The 22,703-nt window shown below is 38.1% G+C and overlaps 2 protein-coding genes, 1 long non-coding RNA gene and 4 other non-coding genes across 7 annotated transcripts; all 7 read left to right on the top strand.

Annotated features, from left to right (window-relative positions):
* The first annotated feature begins 5,738 nt into the window (after positions 1-5,738).
* On the top strand, positions 5,739-6,632 carry LOC119077278. Its single transcript, XR_005087768.1, has 2 exons — positions 5,739-6,019; positions 6,387-6,632. It is a non-coding gene; the product is annotated as an uncharacterized LOC119077278 (long non-coding RNA).
* A 5,879-nt stretch (positions 6,633-12,511) lies between these two features.
* LOC119077298 (FAD-binding monooxygenase ktnD-like) lies at positions 12,512-17,123 on the top strand. The gene is made up of 8 exons (XM_037184460.1): positions 12,512-12,615; positions 12,701-12,819; positions 15,108-15,164; positions 15,434-15,641; positions 15,702-16,072; positions 16,214-16,437; positions 16,521-16,694; positions 16,758-17,123. The coding sequence occupies exons 1-8, from the start codon at positions 12,581-12,583 to the stop codon at positions 17,052-17,054; spliced, it is 1,485 nt and encodes a 494-aa protein (XP_037040355.1). The 5' UTR covers positions 12,512-12,580; the 3' UTR covers positions 17,055-17,123.
* Positions 17,124-17,888: 765 nt separating this feature from the next.
* Trnat-agu lies at positions 17,889-17,961 on the top strand. Its single transcript has one exon. It is a non-coding gene; the product is annotated as a tRNA-Thr (tRNA).
* Positions 17,962-18,420: 459 nt separating this feature from the next.
* Trnav-aac lies at positions 18,421-18,493 on the top strand. The gene has a single exon. It is a non-coding gene; the product is annotated as a tRNA-Val (tRNA).
* A 519-nt stretch (positions 18,494-19,012) lies between these two features.
* On the top strand, positions 19,013-19,085 carry Trnav-aac. The gene has a single exon. It is a non-coding gene; the product is annotated as a tRNA-Val (tRNA).
* A 198-nt stretch (positions 19,086-19,283) lies between these two features.
* Positions 19,284-19,356, top strand: Trnav-uac. The gene has a single exon. It is a non-coding gene; the product is annotated as a tRNA-Val (tRNA).
* A 2,264-nt stretch (positions 19,357-21,620) lies between these two features.
* LOC119077301 lies at positions 21,621-22,228 on the top strand. The gene is made up of 3 exons (XM_037184465.1): positions 21,621-21,733; positions 21,801-22,004; positions 22,065-22,228. Exons 1-3 carry the CDS (start codon positions 21,706-21,708, stop codon positions 22,157-22,159), a joined length of 327 nt encoding a protein of 108 aa, XP_037040360.1. The 5' UTR covers positions 21,621-21,705; the 3' UTR covers positions 22,160-22,228.
* The last annotated feature ends 475 nt before the right edge of the window (positions 22,229-22,703 follow it).

Below are 22,703 nucleotides of genomic sequence, written 5' to 3'. Positions count from 1 at the left end.
TTTGACAAGAGACCTGAACAATCTAGTAGCCCTATATTTGTTGCGAATAAAATTTTTCAATTTATGTCAGTGTTCATTTGAGTTCATTTTCATCCAGTGTATTAGGTCCCTTATTTGACGGTTCGAAAATGAACCGCTCCTGCCTGGTTTATTTTACTCTGCCGTGGTACTAGCCTTAAGCTTTTTACATATCAGTGTGTGTGGGGTCGGTGCCAGGGGCTATTTAGTTGAATTTTTGGCGAATTTTTACTAATTTGGAGAATTTTGGCAAATTGGCGAATTTGGTGAATTTCGGCGAATTTTGACGAATTTTCACGAATTTTCTTTGTAATTAAAAAATTGTTGGATTTCAAAATCTTTTTATTTGAGGTCATTCATGTACATACAGGTTGTGTTTACAAAATTTATAAATAGAAAATCTGATTAAGGCTCGCAGATTGGGCAATCGTGCCCAAAACGCAAGAAACATTGGCTCTCTGAATGGCGAGGGAGATGCGCTGCACTAAATAACTGTGAGAACGTGGGTCGCCGCTCACTTCGTTGAGCATGGGACCGATTTTGTTTATCAAGTCTATTGCTTCGGACGACCAAGGGCCGAAAGTTTCGACGGCAAAGGCGTTCAAGATGTAATTGTTGGCTTTTACTTGCTGTGTTTTGTTCTGGCAGCGAGCTCGGCGGTGCGTCTGGCTTGTCTAGACGAGATGTCGCGATGGCTGGGAGCCAAAGTGTCCCAGCAGGTGGCGTCCCAAACGAGATAGCGCCCGTTCAACCAAGGAACCAAAGTCAATCCGTCGGGCCTCTTGCCGTCATCCCGAAACAAACCCGGTGGTTCTAGCCTGGCGTGTACATGTGCTGGAGATAGCGCTTGACATAAGATCCTATTCAACTCCGCGTGTCTTGACAACTTGCCGACGCTCTTTTGACAGCTCAAACCATGAATTCCGAGTTCATTCACTGAAGATCCGCACGAACAAATGTGAGGACGGCAAATATGAGCTCCGATTCTAAGTGCCATACATACTCTGACGGAATTATTATCGAGGAACGTACCGATGTGTTTGAATGGAATAACATTTAACCAAGCGTTTGATTCATTCCATTGTTGGATTATATTTTTTTATAATCTTATCCAAAATATCTTCGGAAAAAAAAATAAATATCTATCTTAGGTTTACGATTATTTTCAATTCCCTTCTCAAAAAATGTCTCATAAAAACCTCACAAGCATCTCCAAAATCTCAAAAAAACAGTCCAATTTAAATTTTATTTTATTTTTTATATGTAAATTTTACCCTAAATGTGCTATACATTGTATTCCGCACGGCATAGTCTAAGGAATGATAACTGAATAAATTTATTTAAAAAAAAAAAAAAAACCTCACCAACATCAAGGATATCTCAAAATGATGTCGGATAAAGCCTCACGAAAATCTCCAAGACCTCACAATCGATATAGTTATTTTCCTAAAGCATGCTAAAATGCTTTTTTAGCGAATGAGACGTTTCCAGCTCGAGCCGGAGCCGAGTACTGGAGTAAAATTCGCTAAAAATGCCTTTTAGCATAAGTTAGGAATAACGTTTTTCCTAAACGACGCGGAAAATGAGCGACGACGACGACACTAGTTAGGAAATAGTTATTTATACAACCGAGTGATAAATCCTTTTTTAGGCACTACATGTCTAGATTGTCACTCAAGGCCGCAGGCCGAGTGTGACAATACACATCTTGTGCCTAAAAAAGCATTTATCATCGAGTTGTATACAACGTTTTTCGCAATAAAGGCAACGGAAAGTCCTACTTTTCGTCACTTGTTGCGAAAAAGTACTTTTAAGTACAGAAACGTACTCTACTGAGACAAAAAAAGGCCTATATCAATCAAATTCAGAATTCTCAGCTTTATTTTTCGGGTTGCTCATTCCTCAGGTTATTGCTAAAAATGTGTTTTGACCACCCCCTGACATCACATGACAGACACATTACACCCAAAACCCAAAGTGAAATTTATTTTTTTTTAAATGGAATATTCGTGTTAGCTAGAATCGATCGACGAATCGAGTGAGCTATAACTCAATAATATCAGAGCGAGCTAGTTTTCCAATTGTCTTAGAAATTGGCGAATTGACTCCTAAGTCAAAAAACCCTTAAAGGGTGAATGTGACGCAAGTCCTTTATCTTACTTACAAAATAGCTGATATCGCTGAGGGTGACGCATTGTGCGCCGTACGCAAAAGTTTTATCAACAAAAAATTGACCAAAAAATTTGTGAAAGAAAATTTTACAAAAAGAAATTTGCGTCACAAGTGATTCGGTTTTTTCCGTAAATTCCTTCAATACAATTTTACCCATTTTCCTAACAATAGGTTTCTCAACATCTGCCACTTGTGACGCAAATTTCTTTTTATAAAATTTTCTTTTACAAATTTTTTGGGTCAATTTTTGGTTGATTAAACTTTTGCGTACGGCGCACAATGCGTCACCCTCAGCGATATCAGTTATTTTGTAAGTAAGATAAAGAACTAGCGTCACATTCACCCTTTAAGGGTTTTTTGACTGATATCACTACTTTTGTAAGTATGTCATTTCGACAACATCAAAAGACCTTATGAAATTAAAAAATTCTAGAGAAATTAGTCTAAGTCCCAAAATCTAGAAACAAATCTTGGAACACCTCACTCATGTCGAAGATAACCCAAAACCATTAAAAAATGCGATGGAAGTTAGGAAGTGCTTGAGGTATCATCTCTCATCCCAAAATTTAGGATCTAACATTGGAACACGTCACTCATGTCGAAAATAACCTAGATCCATCAAAAAATCAGATGAGAGTTAGCATGTGCCCGAGGAATCATCTGTCATCCCAAAATTTAGAAATTTAGAAATTGACATATTGCAGAGTTTCGACACTGCCAACTATTATTGTTTAGTTCAATATCCATTTTCTCCTTCGTTACTGTGACTTCCTAAATTTTGGTTGTTATTTTGGTCGCGCTAAAGCTTTAGACATTTGAACCTAAAGCCCGAACGATAACGATAGAACGGATGACAACGATCAACGTATCAGAAGTTCGATTGATGGTGAAATGAGCGACTCGGTAGACAATCCTGTCTACGTTTTTTCGATTTTATTCTGAAAATATTCGAGTAGAGCTGTTCTACTTTTCAGGTATTTTAAATGAATAGAAGTCGTTCCATTTATGGAAATAGTGAATAATATTTTCTTAAAATTAAAGATCAGAACAATATCCCACTTTAGTTTTGTCTTGAGTTTCTTTGTGAGGACAAATATACAGTCGAATTGAATATAAAAGTACTCCTTGGTAAGCTAGGAAGTCGGGTAAATTTTTGGAGAATTTTGGCGAATTTCGGTGAATTTGGCAAATTTTTGTGAATTTTGATGAATTCGGCGAATTTCGGTGAATTTGGAGAATTTTTACGAATTTGGAGAATTTAAGCGAATTAATTCAACTAAATAGCCCCTGGTCGGTGCGTTCAATGAATGTGGTGTCGATGACTTTAAGGTAAGTTAAAGCTTGTATCGGCCAACGTCCGAAGAGATTTCTTTTCCGGTATTAAGTTTGACTCAAAGCTCTTCAAGTTTTTTTTTGATACCTGACTTGTTTGGGTGACTGCACGGCATGCTTTCTGACATGTTTGTGATTTCTTTTATGATGTTTCTTCAAGTGTACCCTACAACGCTGTCCCTTTCGTGTTCTATAACACCACGATATCCTCTGATTGTATATTACTCAACGCTAGTTCACGTGAAATAAAAGGTTATATCAGTTGTGAAGAAGAGCCCGATGGAGCAACTGATGATTGTTCGATACTGCCGTCAGGCCACCATGATACTGCGAAACAGAAGTCGCACTTTTCGGGTCCTAGGTATGAAAAATGTTTTTTTCTACTTTTGCTATTGACTGACATAAAAATTTCCTTTCGATAGAACGAAATCATTATTGTTTAAATGTTTATCTTCAACGTCTTCAACTTGAAGCTTGTTATCATACTAATCCCATTAACTATAATGTTTTAGCGTTGCAAGGTGTCAATGTTTCTTTCAATGATAAAAGACCCATTCCCAAACTTCACCTCACCTCACAGTCACAACTCGGTTATTTTCATGATCGAATGTCAGGTTGATTTTATGATAAATGCCGTTTCCTGTACGCTACAATGATCCAAGGCAGTATACTTTGGGGAGGTCACGCAGATACAGATACACACCACAGTTGATGATAAAATGGCCGATTTCATACAAAAATTCACCTACTCTGATGATTCCCGTCGTATTCACGCCGTAAGTGCGGTCGAAATTTAAAATGGAAAGTGCGGAGGTCTTTTTAACATAGCGTCAGTTTCACACAATGAAGCGTTGAACGTACGGCGTGAATTGATGACGTGGTGAATTATCTTACATGTAAAATCATCAGAAGTGGTGTGTTCCCGCGAATCTAATAAAATGGCGGTCTGCGTGACCTCCTTAAAGTATACAGCCTTGGAATGTTGGACAAGTTTAGAGCGGACATGAAGAGCAAGATGTGGAACAGGAAAAATTGTGGTTCGTGGTTTCCTAACGCAAGAGGAGTCATAACCACTCTGTGGGGTGACAATTGTATCAACTGACTCCATAGGTAACTCAGGTTTAACAGTAGAACAAACGAAAAGTCTGAATTAAATCTCTTTCGCGTCGCTATGTGTAACAGCAGTTATTTTCTTTGACAATGAATGTGTCACACGCCGAACATTTTGAAATGAATTTCTAAGCGCTAAGTAAATTACTGGGTCAGCCAGTTTGCGTAATCCTTTTATTTATTGAACAAAGAACAAACAAAATGATAAGCTCAGAGGTTCAATTCGCATTCGTTCGTAACTTTGAGAATTCGTAACTTGACAGTTCTTGTGGGATTTCGTACATGAAACTGTCAAATTACGAATTCCTAATGTTACGAATACGGAGAAGTGAGGCCCAGAGCTTACTTAAAAAAAAATTCATTCCGAAAATTCAGATCAAATTCCGAAAAATAATCCGAATTTTTGTGGGAAATTTTCCGAAATAAAATCCCCAAAAATAAGCCCTCCTGTATAGGCTTACGCAAGCACTGTGCCTTGACTAAAATGTAAAGTACACGATGCCACATGTGCATCGTATTGATCCACTTCATTGATTTCTTTGTTTTATGTAGAATCATATCAACGCAGCACACACAAAAAACAATGAGGAATCCCCTTCTGTGCCATTGTTCTTTTTTACACTAATTTTGAGTCATCGAGCAGTTCACTACTATTCGATATATATACCGTTCATGCTTGAAGTGGTGTTTATGTGTGTAGGTAGAGTCATTCATACACCAAGTATCGATATATTGAAAAGAGAGCGTGGTGTAGTAAGTGCAGAGCAACAAACAATTGAATAAATTTCTTAAGAAATTCGCTTTTCCTTTCATCCACCGACCGGGGGAAATCACTTCTTCATTTTTTATTAAGTACAAAAAGCTCAAATTATTAAAAATAAAAATGGAAGCTACTCAAAGCAATTCAGGGCAAGCATAATCTATAAGATCAGCATAATATAATGACCAGATATTGGGATATCGATCAATGGTCCGTGAGAGTTCTGTAGTTCACCTGTTTTGTTGATCGATGCAACGCAAAGACTTTGTCGGTTGAAAGACATACGTTTCGAATTTCGAACCAAGAACCAGTGGACTTCCCCTCGCCGTGCATTTGAAACGAAATGGTACAAGAAGTCGCGGTATGTGTGAAAGACAATGTGCGGGGAACTTTTTCAACGCGAATTATTATTCTGAAGATGAGTTGTTGCTCACCGATCGGTATATATAAAGGAAAATTCAGTCCGAATCCTTCAGTTAAGCTTTTACTTAGCAAGTTAACAGTTGTGTTCAGTGGTTACAAAAGTAGTTGTTTTAGCCAGCCAATAAAACTCTCAAAATGAATAACACATTTTTAATGGTACTCCTCTTGACCGTCTTGATATTTGCCGTGCTGAACATCTACGGGGTAATTATTCACGATTCACTAGGCAAAGCCACTGTGACAAAGTTGGCATAGTGCGTTGGATAGGCTTTGGTGCCATGAATTCAAACCGCGCATTTACTGGTCTCAATGACGCCTGTGGTTCCGCTGGTTACTTTTTATTAATTTTTTGTGAAGTTGCTTCGCCGGAACTAGTGACGTCATTGGGACCAATGGATACGTGATTCGTACTCCGGGCATCAAGACCTATCCAACCACCATTTGTGCACAAAACTCGTTACCTATGGTGTTATTAGCATCGCTTTGTAAAAAACCAGCTGATCAAAACTGAATTTGGAACGGTTTTTCGGAGTTTTTTTTTTCGTTAAACAAAAATCTTATTTGTTTAAAGGTTGAAGCTGGATGCAATGGACTCCGCAGAGCAACGTGTCACCTTCAATGCGCTAAAAAGTTAACTTCTTGTGACGTTCACACTTGTCATTGCTACGAGAACTGATGATTTCCCGTGTTGTAATGAAGAAAAAGCTCAATTTGCAGCAATGAATTTGTAAATGCAGATTGATATCCGTATTGTAATCCCTAATCACTAATTTAATGTTTCTAATAAATTAATAAAATTTTGAAAGTGTGAAAATAACGTTTTACTACCTATACCACCACAAGATCAGTTTGGCCGCCATCACCAATAAAATGGCTGCTTTAGTTCAAAAATAAAATTAGGACTGTCAATTCGAAAATTCGTCAGACAAATTTTAAATTATTGCAATGAGACCTGCCCGATTAGAGCTCGAAATTGGTTTTCGATGAACCCATCGTGAATCATCGGTGTATCTGTCAAGGTTTTACGAGAGTAGTAAGGCTTGATTTCCACTTACGAAAACAAACCTTTCTTTTTTCCTCCGTTTAGCTAAACTACGCCTCACTTCTATTGTTTAAAGAGTAAACTAAGTGTGTTTTTTGTAAGTGGAAATCAAGCCTTGCAGATACACATAGCAACGCGAGTTTGACAAAAAACACTTTTTTTCTGGACTTTCCCAATTGTTGACGATTGACTTTGACGATTGAAATGCGTAGGGTCGATTGATTCATTAGACAGTTGGCGCAAATGACGTATAATTAATAAGTCAACTTATAAGCCGGAAATTATTAGTAACATCGCCATACAAGAAGTTAGGGAAAGTTACTTATAATGTCCTACTTATAAATTATAAGTCATTTGCGCAAACTGTCTAGTTTGACAAGTTTGACATTTTCATTTTAAAACAATTGGAAAAGGTCAGAAGACAAAAGAATTTTATGTCAAATTCGGGTTACTATGTGTATCTGCAGAGACGAATTATCTTCAACAACGCACTGCTACTAGCACGAACACTATTTTGACAAACGTCCAATTTGGAGGCTTTTGTGATGAGAGCTACCGTTTAAGATTGTTTGTATTGTGTGTTTTTAACTCATACAACGAAAACCATTCATCTATCTTTACGAAAGGTACGCAGTGCCTACTGTGACTACATCAGCATCCAAATATTTCTTGTGCTCATGCTAGAAGCAGTGCGTTGTCTTTAAGCAATCTGAGTCAACAAAAACATTCCGATTTGCTTTGACAGATCGTTTTAAACAATAGATCACTAAAATGACCGCTGGCGTGACGATCGACGGTTCGGTTTTGTGTGCAAACTAATGAGAACCAACTTTGCTTCTAAGGGAATTCCCCGTATTTAGTTCATTTACATTCATTTCAAAGAATTGGACGCACTCACTTATTCATTACTATGTGAAATTGTGAAGTTGGTTTCAATTAGTTTGCACACTTTTCCCCACCATTCCTCACGTTTCCGTCATCAGTTTCACCAAACGAAGAGATCTATAGGAAAGAGACATGGTCTACGTAAACGGAGGCAAAACGTAATTCTTGTTTTGACTGCGATTGCATCTTTAAGCATGGATCGCGTTACACTCCGTTCAGGAATCGGTGTATCCGTTTGCATGACAATTAAACAAAAGCCAGCCAAAATGAATTTTTGTTAGAAACCTGTGTAAACGGCGACAAAATTGAATCGTGTTCAATTTCTGATCGAAACAGAGGCGAATCGGAGAACTTCTTTGTAAACAGAGCCTATGCGATTCGTATTTTTGGCTTAAAATATAAACAGAGAGAAAACTGAGTACTTTTTTCGTAAGTGGAAATCAAGACTTAAGGTGGCATTACAGACATCCCTTTTCATTTCGTTTTGTCTCCGTGGACGTGACAGTTGTCGTTTAAAACAATATACTCTATATATAGGGTTGTTCCAAATAACTGTAAACCCTAACTTTGACAACACGAACTACGACGATTTCAACCATAAACGTCAAAAATCTTTGTAAATGTTTCGTTAAAATTTTCGTCAACCTGAAAGTTGAGGTAAAGTTGCCTTCTGTTGATGAAATTTGACATTTCGAAATCACTTTGGAACAAACCTATTGTATAATAAGCCAACTGTCACTTACACTGAGACAATAGTGGACCTGCTTAGGCAAAAATTCGTGCATTTTACAATAGCTCAATAAATTCTGAAGAGAATCGAAAAAAAAACCTCAGAGACCCTTCAAAATCCTTAAGTTCTAGAACTGGGAGCATGTGTAATTTTCGTGTAATTTTTAAACTCGGCTTCACATCCAGTTACTGAAATTTACATAAAACACAACTTCAAATCGATAGTCATGAATATACGCACGACAGAGTAAAGTTAACCAGGCAGGAGCGCCTGTTTGACTAGGGACCTGAATAATCTAGTAGCCCTACATATTTTGCGAATAAAATTTTTCAATTTATGTCAGTGTTCATTTGAGTTCATTTTCATACAGTGTATTAGGTCCCTTCTTTGACGTTTCGAAAATGAACCGCTCCTGCCAGGTTTACTTTTACTCTGCCGTGATATACGCTTAATTATTTATTCTAAACGAATAATAATTTCGATGTATTTTTACATGAAGAACATTGAAGAAAACATGTGGTGACTCAACTATTACTGGCATATCTCCAGAACGAACTCACCGATGTAGCCATAGTTCTTTAAATTCTCTATAATCCTTCCGAAGAAAGTATTTGCAAATTTACAGTCTTTCTATCGGTTTCAGAAATTTTCCTTTGAGAAAAAAATATTTTTCGACTTTGACCAATTTTTTCCGCCATTTTGGATTCAAATGTCAAAAAATAAATTGCATCAAAATTTTTTTTGGACATTTTTCTTTTATTTATTCCGTTGAAAGTACATTATCTCTTCTCGCTTACGAATGAAAAATCATAGGAAAAAAAGTAACATAACGACCGCTCACGGGTAAACGATTGAGCTGCCGTCATTGCCCCACATTAATAACGACCACGAATGGGTTGGCTTTCAACAGAAAATAGATTTGGTTTTAGCAGTTTGACCAGCTTCGAGAAAACTGAGCAGTTTATGAAAATTTCGTTAAACTGTTCACTTTTCTCAAACGACTACAACCAAAACTAATTTCTATTTAAGGCTAGTACACAGTTGCAAAATAACTGAAAAAATAGCATACGATCCACTGGCAGAAAAATGTTTGAAAAATGTGTGGAATTACCGTCCAAAGTTACCAATTTACATTCTAATGGTATACAAATCCTTTGGTGAAATATAATTACCAATAGAGCATTAATTGCATACCATTAGAACGTAATTGGCAACTGTGGACTGTAATTCCACATATTTTTCAACGATTTTTCAGCCAGTGGAACCAGGGCTTATTTTAGAGAATTTTAATTCTGAAAATTCCGAAAAAGTTCGGAACTTTTTCGGAATTTTTTCAGAATTTTCGGAATTTTCAGAATTAAAATTCTCTAAAGTAAGCCCTGAGTGGAACGTATGCCATGTATCAGTCATCTTTCAACCATTTTTCAGGAACTGCGTACTCATCTTTCAAAAATGTTTGAACATTTTCCAAAAAGTATTCTGATGAATCAGTGATCAGTGATATCATCAAAAATGAAACAATTTTAGTTAAGTACCGATGCCTCTTAAGAAATAATAGAGCCCCATTACCAATAACATTCGTTGCGAAGCAATTAGTCTTCGAGCTAAATATTTTATTTTTGTTTTTAAAACGATAACAAATTCGAGTATTTCGAGTTGATCAATATATTTTAATATATAAATGATGCTGCACATCGATATATTAAACCATTATTCAAGCGTCATTTAGTCACATTCAAGTTCAATATTTAAAACAAAATGAATTTCAAACTTTTCGCTATTTTCTTAATTTTTGTGCTTGCTGCTCTGGCTGGCAATTCATTCGCTGCAAATGGCCAGGAAGAAGGTAATATTCAAGAATGATAATTAAAGTTTGTGCATTGTAATTCTCCACAAATTCAAACTTATTGCAATTTTTTCGGTATTCGATTGATAACAGGCACTGGTTGCTCTAATTGCAATTGGGTCTGCGGCAGCAGAGGTGGATTTACAGGAATGTGCAACACAACTGGCTGTGTTTGTCACGATGACGATGTATAAACAAGGGCTCACACTACTTTTCGACCATCAATCAATCAATAAAGGCATTTTATAACAACAAAAATACAGATGTTTTTCACCTTACAGTTACGACAGGATGAGAATTTCAGCAAATTAGCTCCTCAACTTAGTTCTAATACAATAGCAGCCCTTATCTAAGATCGACGGCAGACTTTACATTTAACTTAAACGAGCCGTCAGAACAGTCGGAGCGTTTGCTGCGACTGAGCCCCGTACGAACCCGTACATCTATTGCGCACGTGACCCTAGTGCGTCTGTCACCCTAGTTGAAGTCAAATTATTTGAAATGTGTACATCTTACAAATTGCGCATAGCGCAATTACGAAGCCCCGTACGACGTTCCTTTCAAATGTAACACAAATTTCAAGTTGACCTAAAATTTTAATTTATTGAGAGGCCTAAGGCCTAGTTACGGCCTTAGTCCAACGACCCAAATTTAATTTTTTTTCAACATCATTATATTCGGCCTTCGATTACCTTCCAAATGAAACAAAAATTAGGAAAATCGGACGAAATTTACTCGAGATATATGCAAAATACACTTAGGGCCGAGGAGCGGCCTCAGTCCAAGGACCCAAATTTCAAACATTTTTCTCACCACATTCTATTCGGTATTCAATTACCTTTCATATTAGACAAAAACTAGCAAAATTGGATGAGATTTACTCGATTTATATGCAAAACACACTTAGGGCCGTGGAGAGGCCTTAGTCCAAGGACCCAAATTTTAAATTTTTTTTCAACATAATTATATTCGGCCTTCGATTACTTTTCAAATGAAACAAAAATTAGGAAAATCGGATCAAATTTACTCGAGTTATATGCAAAATACACTTAGGGCCGAGGAGCGGCCTCAGTCCAAGGACCTAATTTTCAAACATTTTTCTCACCACATTCTATTCGGTATTCAATTACCTTTCATATTAGACAAAAACTAGCAAAATTGGATGAGATTTCCTCGATTTATATGCAAAATACACTTAGGGTCGAGGAGCGGCCTCAGTCCAAGGACCCAAATTTAAAACGTTCTTCGCCACATTATATTCGGGCTTCGACTACCTTTCAAATGAAACAAAAATCACGAAAAAAGGATGAAATTTACTCGAGTTATATGCAAAATACACTTAGGGCCGAGTAGCCTTTCACTTCTAGGGCCCTAACTCACGGGCCATTCACCCGATTTTAATAAACTTTTTTTTCCTGGATCGGTATCAACATTACCTATCTTTTGCCGTTTCATTTACATTTCCAACGTTTTTTTTGCCGTAAATATCCCCAAAAGACCTTAAAGCACTTAGGCGGCCCTAACTCTAAAATTTTGAAATCGGATTTGATTTACTCAAGATATCGACGTGACGGACAGACGGACAGACGGACAGACAAAATTTTTATTGCGGATTCGTCATCTATGAACATAGGCAAACACTTTGCCCTTACCGTCTGCTTCGAATTCCATCAATTACACACGGCATTGTAATCCTATAAGCCCCTTCGTACTTCGTACGGGGCTAAAAACACTCAAGTACATCGCTATGATATACTATCAGCTGCTCAGCATGCACACTGTACCCACTGTACCTATAAGACATTGACCGTTTACTTCCAAAACTGACAAACCTGAACCATATTTTAAAAAGACGAAATACGGAACGACCATTGCAATTTGCAACAAAAGTGCATGCAAAAGATTACAGCTCGATTCATACAGTCAGTTTGAAGGTCAGTGTCAGGATTATGTATAAACAAAAGGGAGGACGTTCACATATTTCGAAACAGAAAAATTGTTTTTTTTTTTGGAAACTCACCCTTTGTTCCACGTGAAGATCAAAATTTTCTGAAAATTTTAGTATGTAAAATGAAAACGCCAATCACTCCCCTCTCACGGTGCCGTGGTAATTTATGAACGGTCCCAATGCAAAAACGAGTTGAGCTTCTCATTTTTATTGTGCTGAGAATTGAGCGGATTTAATCACGAAACGTTGATTGCCTTTCGTTAAACGTTTTTATAGTGTTAGTATAGCATCGAGTGCGTGAACACATAACACAGATGGCTCGTTACGAGATCGGAATCATCGGTGCTGGGTTAGTTGAAGTGGATTTTGTTTGTTAAATTTTGATTGAATATTTTGCTGATAACAAAGAAAAAATCACTAAAAAAAACACACAGCGTGTCCGGTATCTGTGCAGCCATACAATTACAGAAAAAATTTGGTTCATCGCTTTCATTCACAATATTTGAAAAGAATCGAGATGTAGGGGGAACATGGTTCAGTAACGTATATCCAGGTAAACGTAAAATCAAAACGAATATAAACAAACTTTGACTCGTTATTCGGTCATCAACATCTTATTCATGCCGATGACGGTGACGTTTTTTTTCGATTTTTCTTTACTTTTTAATGATGAATATGCTTCGTCCGAAGTAACCACCGAAGGTATTGCAAATCCGTAAAAACACACAAGACCCAAGTTTCGAGGGAATTTGAGTGCACTATTTATTTAGATTCAATTCATTGAAGGAGTTTCAATAGAATTTTTGCTCATCTTTATGCAATCATATAATGTGGTGATATTTCGTCAATTCTACAGAAATCGTTAGCTCTACTGTTACACTTAACGAAATATGACGATGCTCTTAAATTCTCCCGAAACTTGGGTACCGATTTTTTGTGATTTGCATTACCTTCAAAGTTTATACTCTGGCCTCGTCAAATCAACTCGTTCGATAGCGATAACGGTCACTTGTTATAGCGGTCAGCTCCAGAAAGTACTCTATTTTACATGAAAATATTTTTACAGTGTATGATACACTGTCCAGCGTCAGTACTCTATTTGGAGTACTACTCATGCTTGAAGTGCGTTGATTGGGATGAAAAAATATGGAAAAACAACGCAACTTTGTTACGCGAGTTGCAGTTTATTTGAACCATTGACAATAACCTCGTATTAATAGACACATTCATATGCAATCACTATAGTGACACTGAACATTTACGCGAGAAAAGTGTAAGTTAAACGACTTAACGCTGATTTGACAGCAAATTAACCAATTATCAATAATGTGAACAATCCTTAATGGCACAAATGGAAAAGAAGAAAATATAATTGCTAAACGTGTGAATTGTGATCGTAATCAACCAACTACATGATGACTAAGCGATAGTAGCGGTTGACGTATTTTTTTTTAGTAAATTAAAGATGCTTTAGTCGAGTTAAACTAATAATTTCTTGTACGATGTAGTTCCGTATTCAAGTTTATCCAGTTCAGATGGTGAGAGCAAGTTTTTTATGTGAGGAGGTTATGCTGATCATATTAGGGCCGTTAACACAAAGATCCGCTAAACTGTGCAAAATTATAGCGCAATTTCAGTTCAGTTGATGTATCGTCCTGAAATGCAGTTCGAGTTACCGATAGACGCCATGTTTCTTTTTGCGATGTAAAACCTTGTATAAAATCGTGGGTGAGAGGGTGTAACACGACAACTATTTTTTTTAGAAAAACGAAATTTTATTTCAGGAGCACTAGTAACACTAGAAACACTTCTTGCTTCTTCTCCTTCTTAAACAGTGTAGGGTTAATAAATTCATTTTTCTGGTTTCCGAAGAATTGAAACTTGAAATTGAAATTGACTACCCGTTCTTTCAGTTATCTTGAAACCGACAAAAGTTTGTTAACCACTGAAAATAATGCGAGCTTGCAGAAACACACGGAACCTAAGTCTCCGGTGAATTCTAGTACAGCGGGTACAGCGCAAGCTCACTTCATTGTATTAGCTCATACGATTTGAATTTTAGCAGTCAGCTGTGAAACGAATTCACCACATTCAATTGTATAGAAACCGTTGGCGCTACAAAATGTGATTTTGTAGCGTACGTTAAGACCGAAAACTCACGACCAACTTGGCGTTGATGGGGATCGACAATTATGCTGCATTTACCGTTGTAATCCGATATTCGCCACTGGCTAAACAATGGAAAACGCAGCATGTCAGTAACTCAAAATGGCTCGTGTGAATTCGGCTTTAAGTCTGGTTTCCACTTTAAAATTTTCGCAGTAAGAGAGCACCACTAGAAATCCTTCACGAAGCTCTCTTACGACTCACTACGAACATTTTTATGTGGAAATCAAGTCGATCTCAGGTACGCAAAATTGCTCATGTGCTTTCGGCTTTACCGGCTTTACTAGAATGAAATGGTATAAGTGGAGGTGTTATACCAGCCAGGTTTTCAGAGAGCGTTGACACTCTAAATAAAAAGTGAATTAGTATATAAATCATGTAAATCCACGTATTTTGTGACAGAAATTTGTCTCTTTCACTCTCACAACATCCCCATTGTATTGTAGCGATGGCGCTCTACAATATGCATAGTCACATTTGGTAACATGACTTACGGTATGTTTTTTCGCATCTTCTTTGATGCGTATTCGTACATCAAAAAGAGACAAAATTTGATTTGGTAACATGACTTACGCTGGAATTTCCCATATATGGACTGATCGTTACCCTTTCGTAAACACAAGATTTCACTCCGAACTCACTCTCACTCTCATTAAAGTCATTCTTTCTCTTCAGGATGTGCGTGCGATGTTGCTAGTCATTTCTACAGTTTTTCATTTGAATTGAATCCAAGTAAGTGATACCTTCAGTAGTTTCAGCACCTAGTTGCGGTAAACTGACAAAAAAAAGTTGAAAATCTTACCTGTTGCAACTTTGTCTCCAAGTACTCTATGATATCTGATACAGCTGAATGTTTATGAATGGAGAGCTGCAGCTGTGGTAGCTATTGTGGGCTTTCTGGAGACAAAGTTACCTGCGGCAGATAAAATTTTCCACTTCTATTACGTCAGTGTTCAAAAAGCAATTTCGCGCCATTTTCTCTGTTCTTGTCATCCTTAAAGACTGGTCCAAAAACTACCCATCACAACGGGAAATTCTGGACTATCTGAAGCGTCTCACTGGAAAATACAGCATCAGCGAGCACATCAAATTTCAGCACGAAGTGAAAACGATTTGCTGGAACGACGAACTGATGAAATGGATGGTCCGATATGTGGATGGTTCTGTGCCGAACGCTGGATCCGAGGAAACACGATCGTTTGATATCATGTAAGTGAAAAATAACGGACGAACGAAAAGAAACCCTGACTCCCAACAACGAACTTACAGTATAAATGCACCAGGCGCTCTTCGCATCCCACTGGTTCCAAGTGAGTTTGATGCATTTACTGGACCCAAAATGCACACGGCCGAGTGGAATAAGGAAATCGATTTGAAGAATAAGAAAGTCGCTGTGATTGGCAGCGGTGCGTCTGCGGTTCAAATTATTCCCAGAATTGCGGACAGTGTGGAGACTTTGCATTGTTACCAACGGAAACCTCCGTACATTTTACCCAGGCCACAGTTCAAATTTCCGAATTTTGTGAAAGCAATTTTCAACTGGCTCCCGTTGGTCATGTGGTTGTATCGATTTACATTTTATGTGCTGCATGAGCTCCTGTATGGTCTTTTCACACCCGATTCCGTTCTTCACACGCTCGGTAAGTATACCGGGATACGCATCATCATGACCGGGGAAATCGTTTCAGCAGGGCGTTGAGCCATGCTCTTGATTCATTTATGACGTGGCACTTACCCGATCAAAGTTCCGTCGTTCTTATACATTTTGCAACGCTTTACAGGCCACAAATTAACGAAAACATATCGTCGACGTGAACTCAAGGAACACCAACACTTACTGGACGATATGACTCCCAAATACAGTTTCGGCTGTAAGAGGGTCATTCTGTCGGAAGAGTACTACGATGCCATGGCCCGTCCGAATGTTCATCTGCATTCGAATCACATTGACAAAATTTCCGAACGAACTATCTACACCAAAGATGGATCAAAGGAAGAGGTGGATGTAAGTGCATCAAGCGAGACTTCTGATGGGAGTGCACAAATTTTTCCATCCTTTTCACTTCCATTTCACTTTACAACGGCTAGGTACTGATACTCGCCACTGGATTCCGCACGAATGATTACTTCAGTCCAATGGAAGTCATCGGAAAGGGTGGCAAAAACGTACTTCGGTCATGGACTGACGATAGACCTAGAAGTTACTATGGCGTTGCGTTCAGCGATACGCCCAATTACTTCTACCTATTCGGACCCAATACGGTGCGTCTGGGCAATTGTGTCCCGTTCGAACGTAAAATTGATTTCCGTTTTATTTCCGGACAGGTTCTCGGTCACAGTTCCGTCATCTTCATGATAGAATGTCAGGTGAATTTCATAGCGAGCGCCATCGCTGAAATGGTTAAACGAAACGCAAAAGTGATAAATGTGAAAGTGTCGGCGGAAGATGAGTTCATGGACCGGCTGGACAGGAATATGAAAGAGACGATTTGGGGCAGAGAAAGCTGTGGTTCGTGGTATGCCAATCCGAGGGGCGATATTACCATTCTGTGGTCGAGCACCACATCGAGTTACTGGTGGCAGATGAGAAACATTAGTTGGTCGAAATTTGATTTTCTGTGATTTTCGGGTGAATTTTGCGGTTGTATCAGATGCTATTATGTAAATAAATCAGGAGATTCGATGGGAAAATAAACCTACTCAGTCTGTGCAATCATGTTCACGACCCCTCCCTTCCTGGACTGACACATATCTGAATCTCTGTTTTTTTTTTGTCATTTGCCCATAATTTTAAGATAAAAGGTCTCATTCGGAAAAGCATAGCACTGCTCACAGCATTAACACTCTTATGTCAGATGTCAAAAAGTCTCCTTAAATTTTCGACGAAAAAATGTACAACTTTTCACCAGGAAGTATCTATCGATGGTGAAACTACGCGAGCAAATACTGGGACAGGATAAACACCAATGACACCAATAGATGAAAATAGCCACCCTCGGTATTTATAGACCTTGATACCATCACGCAAAGCATTTAATTCTGAACATTCGGAGAAACTCCGAATAATTCTGAAAAAGTTCAGAAAAAAATGAGAATTTTTCGGAATTTTTTCCGACATTTTCGGAGTTTTTCCCAATCTTCAAAATTAAAAAATTCTCGATGATAAGCCGTGCATCGCTTTCTCACCTTGTGCAATGTTACATGCTGCAATGCTGCATATAGTCAAACGTTTAATAATGCAAAACACATCATACCTTTCCCTAATCAACCGCCAACTTGTAATCAAATGTAAACCCGATTTCGACAACTTTTTATTTTCCATTCTTAACGATAAGTACTTGTTGTGTCTGTTCCAACTCTCCAACATTGTAGGTACGTTATTTAAAAACAAACACCTTTTCTTCCACCTAATTACACATTCTGAAACTAATTTTGACGTCTAAGCCAGGCGAATGTGGCGCCGTGGCTTAGTTGGCAAAGCGCCTGTCTAGTAAACAGGAGATCGTGAGTTCGATTCTCGCCGGGGCCTTTGAACTTTTTTTTTTTAATGAAAAACATTTTTTTTTTGTCTTTTGCGTTAAAGCATTGAACTTTTCTTTGAAATTCGCGTCTGCTTGTCACAAATCAATAAATGGAATATTTACCAGCACATCAATTTGTACTTATCTGATCTACAAACTCTACAAGCTATGATTGTGAGGACAGTGTACACACTGTAGAAAATCAACAATTCAACCAGAATACTTTTCAGCTCAAAATAGATTACCCGCTCGACTGCAAGTGCGTAATCAATTTAATGTAAAAAATTTAATTGAGATATCTACGTCTATAGATGCTGTGTGTAAATCAATATACATAAACAAGCAAACAGAGATTAGCATGAGAAACACCTACAGGTGTAGCATGCTACACTAAAGCCTTTGTAAACTGTTCGCTCAACATTATTAATCGTTGATTTATCTGTTGAAGCGAGCCGCTCGATAAACATGTTTTCGTTGTGTAGTGGTTATCACATCTGCTTAACACGCAGAAGGTCCCAGGTTCGATCCCTGGCGAAAACAATCTTTTTTTTGATGGACAACAATTGGGTTCTGAAGTAGAAGAAAAACGAAATTTTTGATTTTTAACACATTTCGAAGATTCATGGCTGCAGGATCGACTTTTGATGTGAGTGAAGTATTCGTCAAAAAATATTTTTTCAATTTCTAAAAATGAAAAAAATCTTGGAAAGAAAGCACCTTTTCAAGATTTGTTTTAAAAATTAAAAAAAAAAATTTAAAAAAATCAGAGTAGAGGTCACCACAACGCATTACATACGCGAACCTACTACAGTCCCATATTAAACCGACTCAATCAATTTAAAACCATTGAACAAAATATTATGAAATGAGGTTGAGGCCCCGAGGCTGATATATGTGTAGCAAAGACAACCAAAATATCGTACGATCTACATAACACACCTGTGACAACAAATTTTATTGATCGACTAATGTGCTTCGTGTTATTGATAAAACAAATATTAATAGAAAAGCGTTAGAACGAATAGAACGGAAAACTGAGTAGTTCTGCTACCGTCATGGGTTTTCGTTGTGTAGTGGTTATCACATCTGCTTAACACGCAGAAGGTCCCAGGTTCGATCCCTGGCGAAAACAGATTCTTTTTTATTTTCGTTAAATCCATTGAATGTAATTGAAAAGTAGTTAAGAGAGTAATTACAGTTGCTTTGATGGATCTCTCGAGCAACTTTCAGATTTTTTACACGACTCAACACAATCTACATAGGTAAGGTATAGCCGAAGAGCTTGAAGAGTAAATTACTGTGAAGTGTTTTTAACTTCGATCTACCAGCAGTTCCCGTAGTGTAGCGGTTATCACGTCTGCTTTACACGCAGAAGGCCCCCAGTTCGAACCTGGGCGGGAACAGATTTTTTTTAAATTTTTTTATTTATTGGCAGGGCAGACCAGTTTTAATTATAACTCAGCCGGGTCTTCGAATTTTAATCGACTCTTTGATGTTTGGTCGTTTTTTTTATATAATAGTGGTAAGAGACGTGTTGACACGCGTGGCGCCTATTTTTATCTTTTACTAGCGTACGTTCATTCATAGAGGTGTGACACATTTTACGAATGATCTGTGAGAGGAAATCGGTGAACAGAATTTTACTGAAATGAGATGAAGATCACAATTTGCACCAGCCGCGTGAACATTGTAGACATACGAATGTAAAATAGCCGAATTGTCCCCGTATTGCAGCGGAAAGATCTTTGATTTCTCTAATTAGAACCGTAGTCGCGTATTTTAACTGTTATCTGCTTATACAACACAGGCACAGTTTCCCCGTCGGATGTTTAGTTGCAGGATTCGTCCCAACCAGGACATTAATTATTAACTGATCTCTGGATACAGACCGGACCGTCATTATATGTGCAAATCGGGCAAATCTCGGCTCGCCGTTGTCTTTTTTACTTAACACTCCTATATTGACAGTAGAATTTCTGACCATTGAGTAGAACTCCCGACGCAATTTTCGGTAGTCATTCAAGGCTTTAGACAAGTATGTCATTCCGTTCGGAACGAGTTCGGAACCTCGGACTTCTTTTTCGCGACACCTTCTACAAAATTCGTTTTTGATTTACAAACGCTGGGAGCCGATACCAAGGATATATGGACGGCGAACACTACATTTACCTTGGCCGATACTTGTATGTTGGTCACCTTGAACTCAGATAAATGATAACAGATGGCTCTGCGCTGGACGAAAGCTACGCCAGATGTTATCATCTCACTGCTTGAACCTGGTCCAATCGGAAGATCAGTGAACTCATTCCAAAAATGTCCCGGTGTAGACTACCCGCGAAAACAGTGTTTAAAGGCTTTTCTCTACTATAGTGCATCGCTATCCAAAAACAGGCAATGTAACAGCTTTTATTTTGTGTGAAACCAACGCACTTCTAGCAAAAGTGATCGTAGTCGACAGCTGTCAAATAGAGTGGTACTATTTTGCATGCAATTTTCCTTTACAGTGTCTTATAGTTGTATGATACATTGTCTAGTTTCAGTGTCCTATTGAGAATACCACTCATGCTTGAAGTGCGTTGATGGAACACAAAAAACTGAACTTATATGAGAATTCTGGACTGGTATAGACTGGAGAGCCGCCCAAAACGACCCGCCACCGCCGCCGGAGATTTTGGTCGGCTAATTGCAGCTAGCCGCCGTAAGCCGCCGCCAGAGGTTTAGGTCGGCTAACTCGGCGGCTCGTGCATATTTTATCCATAAAAGACAAAAAGATGACACAAACCAACAAAATTAAATTAATTTTTTGGGACAATACCGTTACTTGAGAATACACCCGTACTTTTAATGTCCCTTGCGATGCCTATCTTTGAGATATTTTCTTCTTTGATTTTCGTATTTTTTTATTTTTTCTTCAAAACGACATTCCAAGCAAATTGAGAAATTTAAGAAAATTTTCAAGAATTTCTAGAAAATCTTGTCTATGGACATGGTCATTTGTTTGTGAAAATCCCAAATTTTATGAAAATCGTAACAGATGTGAAATTTCATGAAAAGCGCAAAAATTCGTTAAAACCGCGAAAACTTGTGAACAGAGCGAAAATTCGTAAAAAATCGCAAAAATTCGTGAAAATTACAAAAATTTGACATCCAGCCGCCGCCAGCCGACCTTTTTGGTCGGCGGCTAGGCCCAGTCGCCGCCTGAACTTTTTTAACGGCTAAGCCGTACTTAGCCGCCGCCGCCACCGCTTTTTTGGACGGCTAGACGCCGCCGGCGTTTATTTTTCGGCTCTCCACTCTGGACTGGTCTGTTGCGTCGCGTTGTTAAATTCTGTTAATTTGCTTGTTTTTTGGTGAATGCTTTTGGCTTTATCGTAAAATCGGCTCTGGCTTCATCTACTTTAACTGTGTAGATAGGAATTATGTAGGTTGTACAACCTGGCCTAATGTTCTGGATTCAGTTTTTAGACCTAAATCCACCCACTTAATCTTATCCAACTCGTCCAACCAACGAGTGCTTTTACACGGACGTATTTATTTAAAAAAAATATTTTTTTTCGGTGTTTCAAAAGGTGTTGTTTGCACATTCAGGTTATTTAAACATGTTTCGACAAAAACAACGTGTCTCTTCGTATACCTTGGAAAATTTTGAACTCAAATATTTGCCATCCGCTTTATGCCTTAAATAGAACAAAATTGGAAATTTGTTGCCAATCGGTAACAATCGGTAGCGAATTTTCCATCAATAAAGCGCCATGAAATTCTTGGTTGTTCTCATTTTTGGTAAACAGATTAATAACTTTTCCGAATTTTTTCTTCAGTGTTTGATGGTTCTCATGGTTCTTTACAGCCGTGTTGGGGCTATGCGAGTGTTCTGATGATGGAGTCGGAGGAGACCTTCCACCGCCAGAGCTTCAATGTCTACAATTTGTTTCGTGTGACACCTTTCCGCAGAATAAAGTTTGCGGTTTGGCCGTGGATGGCTGCTGGCGTCCTTACACTTTCAACAACGATTGCCAATTGAGTTTGTACAATTGTGAACATCCTTCGACTCGTAAGATTTCCGCCAATTTTCAGTCGGTTCGCATCAATTCACCATAAAAATGATTTTTAGCTTTCTACAAGTACTGGGAGGGTGCATGTTATCCAGATGACGAAATGGTTACCATTTCTCCGATCGAAAGAGAACCAGTGGATATCATCACGTAATAAGGGGATGCGTGGAAGAAGAAATGTTTTTTTAGAAGAAAATAAAATTCGTGGACCTTTTGGTAGAACGTAGGTAGAACATACAGATAGATCTTGAAATTGCTTTTGGTTTATGACCGAAATAAAAGAAATTAAATTTTCAATGTCCAGTGATTTGTATTGTAAGGTGGTAAGGTGTAAGGTGGTGTCGATGGTTACAAATAATTTTCAATCAACTTACCCCTGACAAGTCATCGCCCAGTTTTGTGGGTGTCGGTGAATCTCGCACACGCGAATCATAGTATCCGTCATTTTAGGACATGTAACGAAAAGTCATGATTTCGCGAGATTCACCACTTAGATGTGAGTCTCGCACACTATGAATTTGTGTGGTGTGCGAGAACTATCGAAGTTACAATTGTGTGTGTGTGTGGGTGGGTATGTATCACACATGACACATTCTCTTGAAATTGAAAGTTCTACAATGAAGTGAACTTTTGGTACTCAGTTATTTATTAACCAAGGGGAGAAAATAGGAAATTACAACTAGGGTGGAGTCACCCGT

Source organism: Bradysia coprophila, unplaced genomic scaffold (assembly GCF_014529535.1).
Source record: "Bradysia coprophila strain Holo2 unplaced genomic scaffold, BU_Bcop_v1 contig_235, whole genome shotgun sequence".
NCBI lineage: Eukaryota > Metazoa > Arthropoda > Insecta > Diptera > Sciaridae > Bradysia > Bradysia coprophila.
The sequence above is the reverse complement of the archived record's forward strand: the minus strand, read 5'-3'. Positions and strand labels throughout refer to the sequence as shown.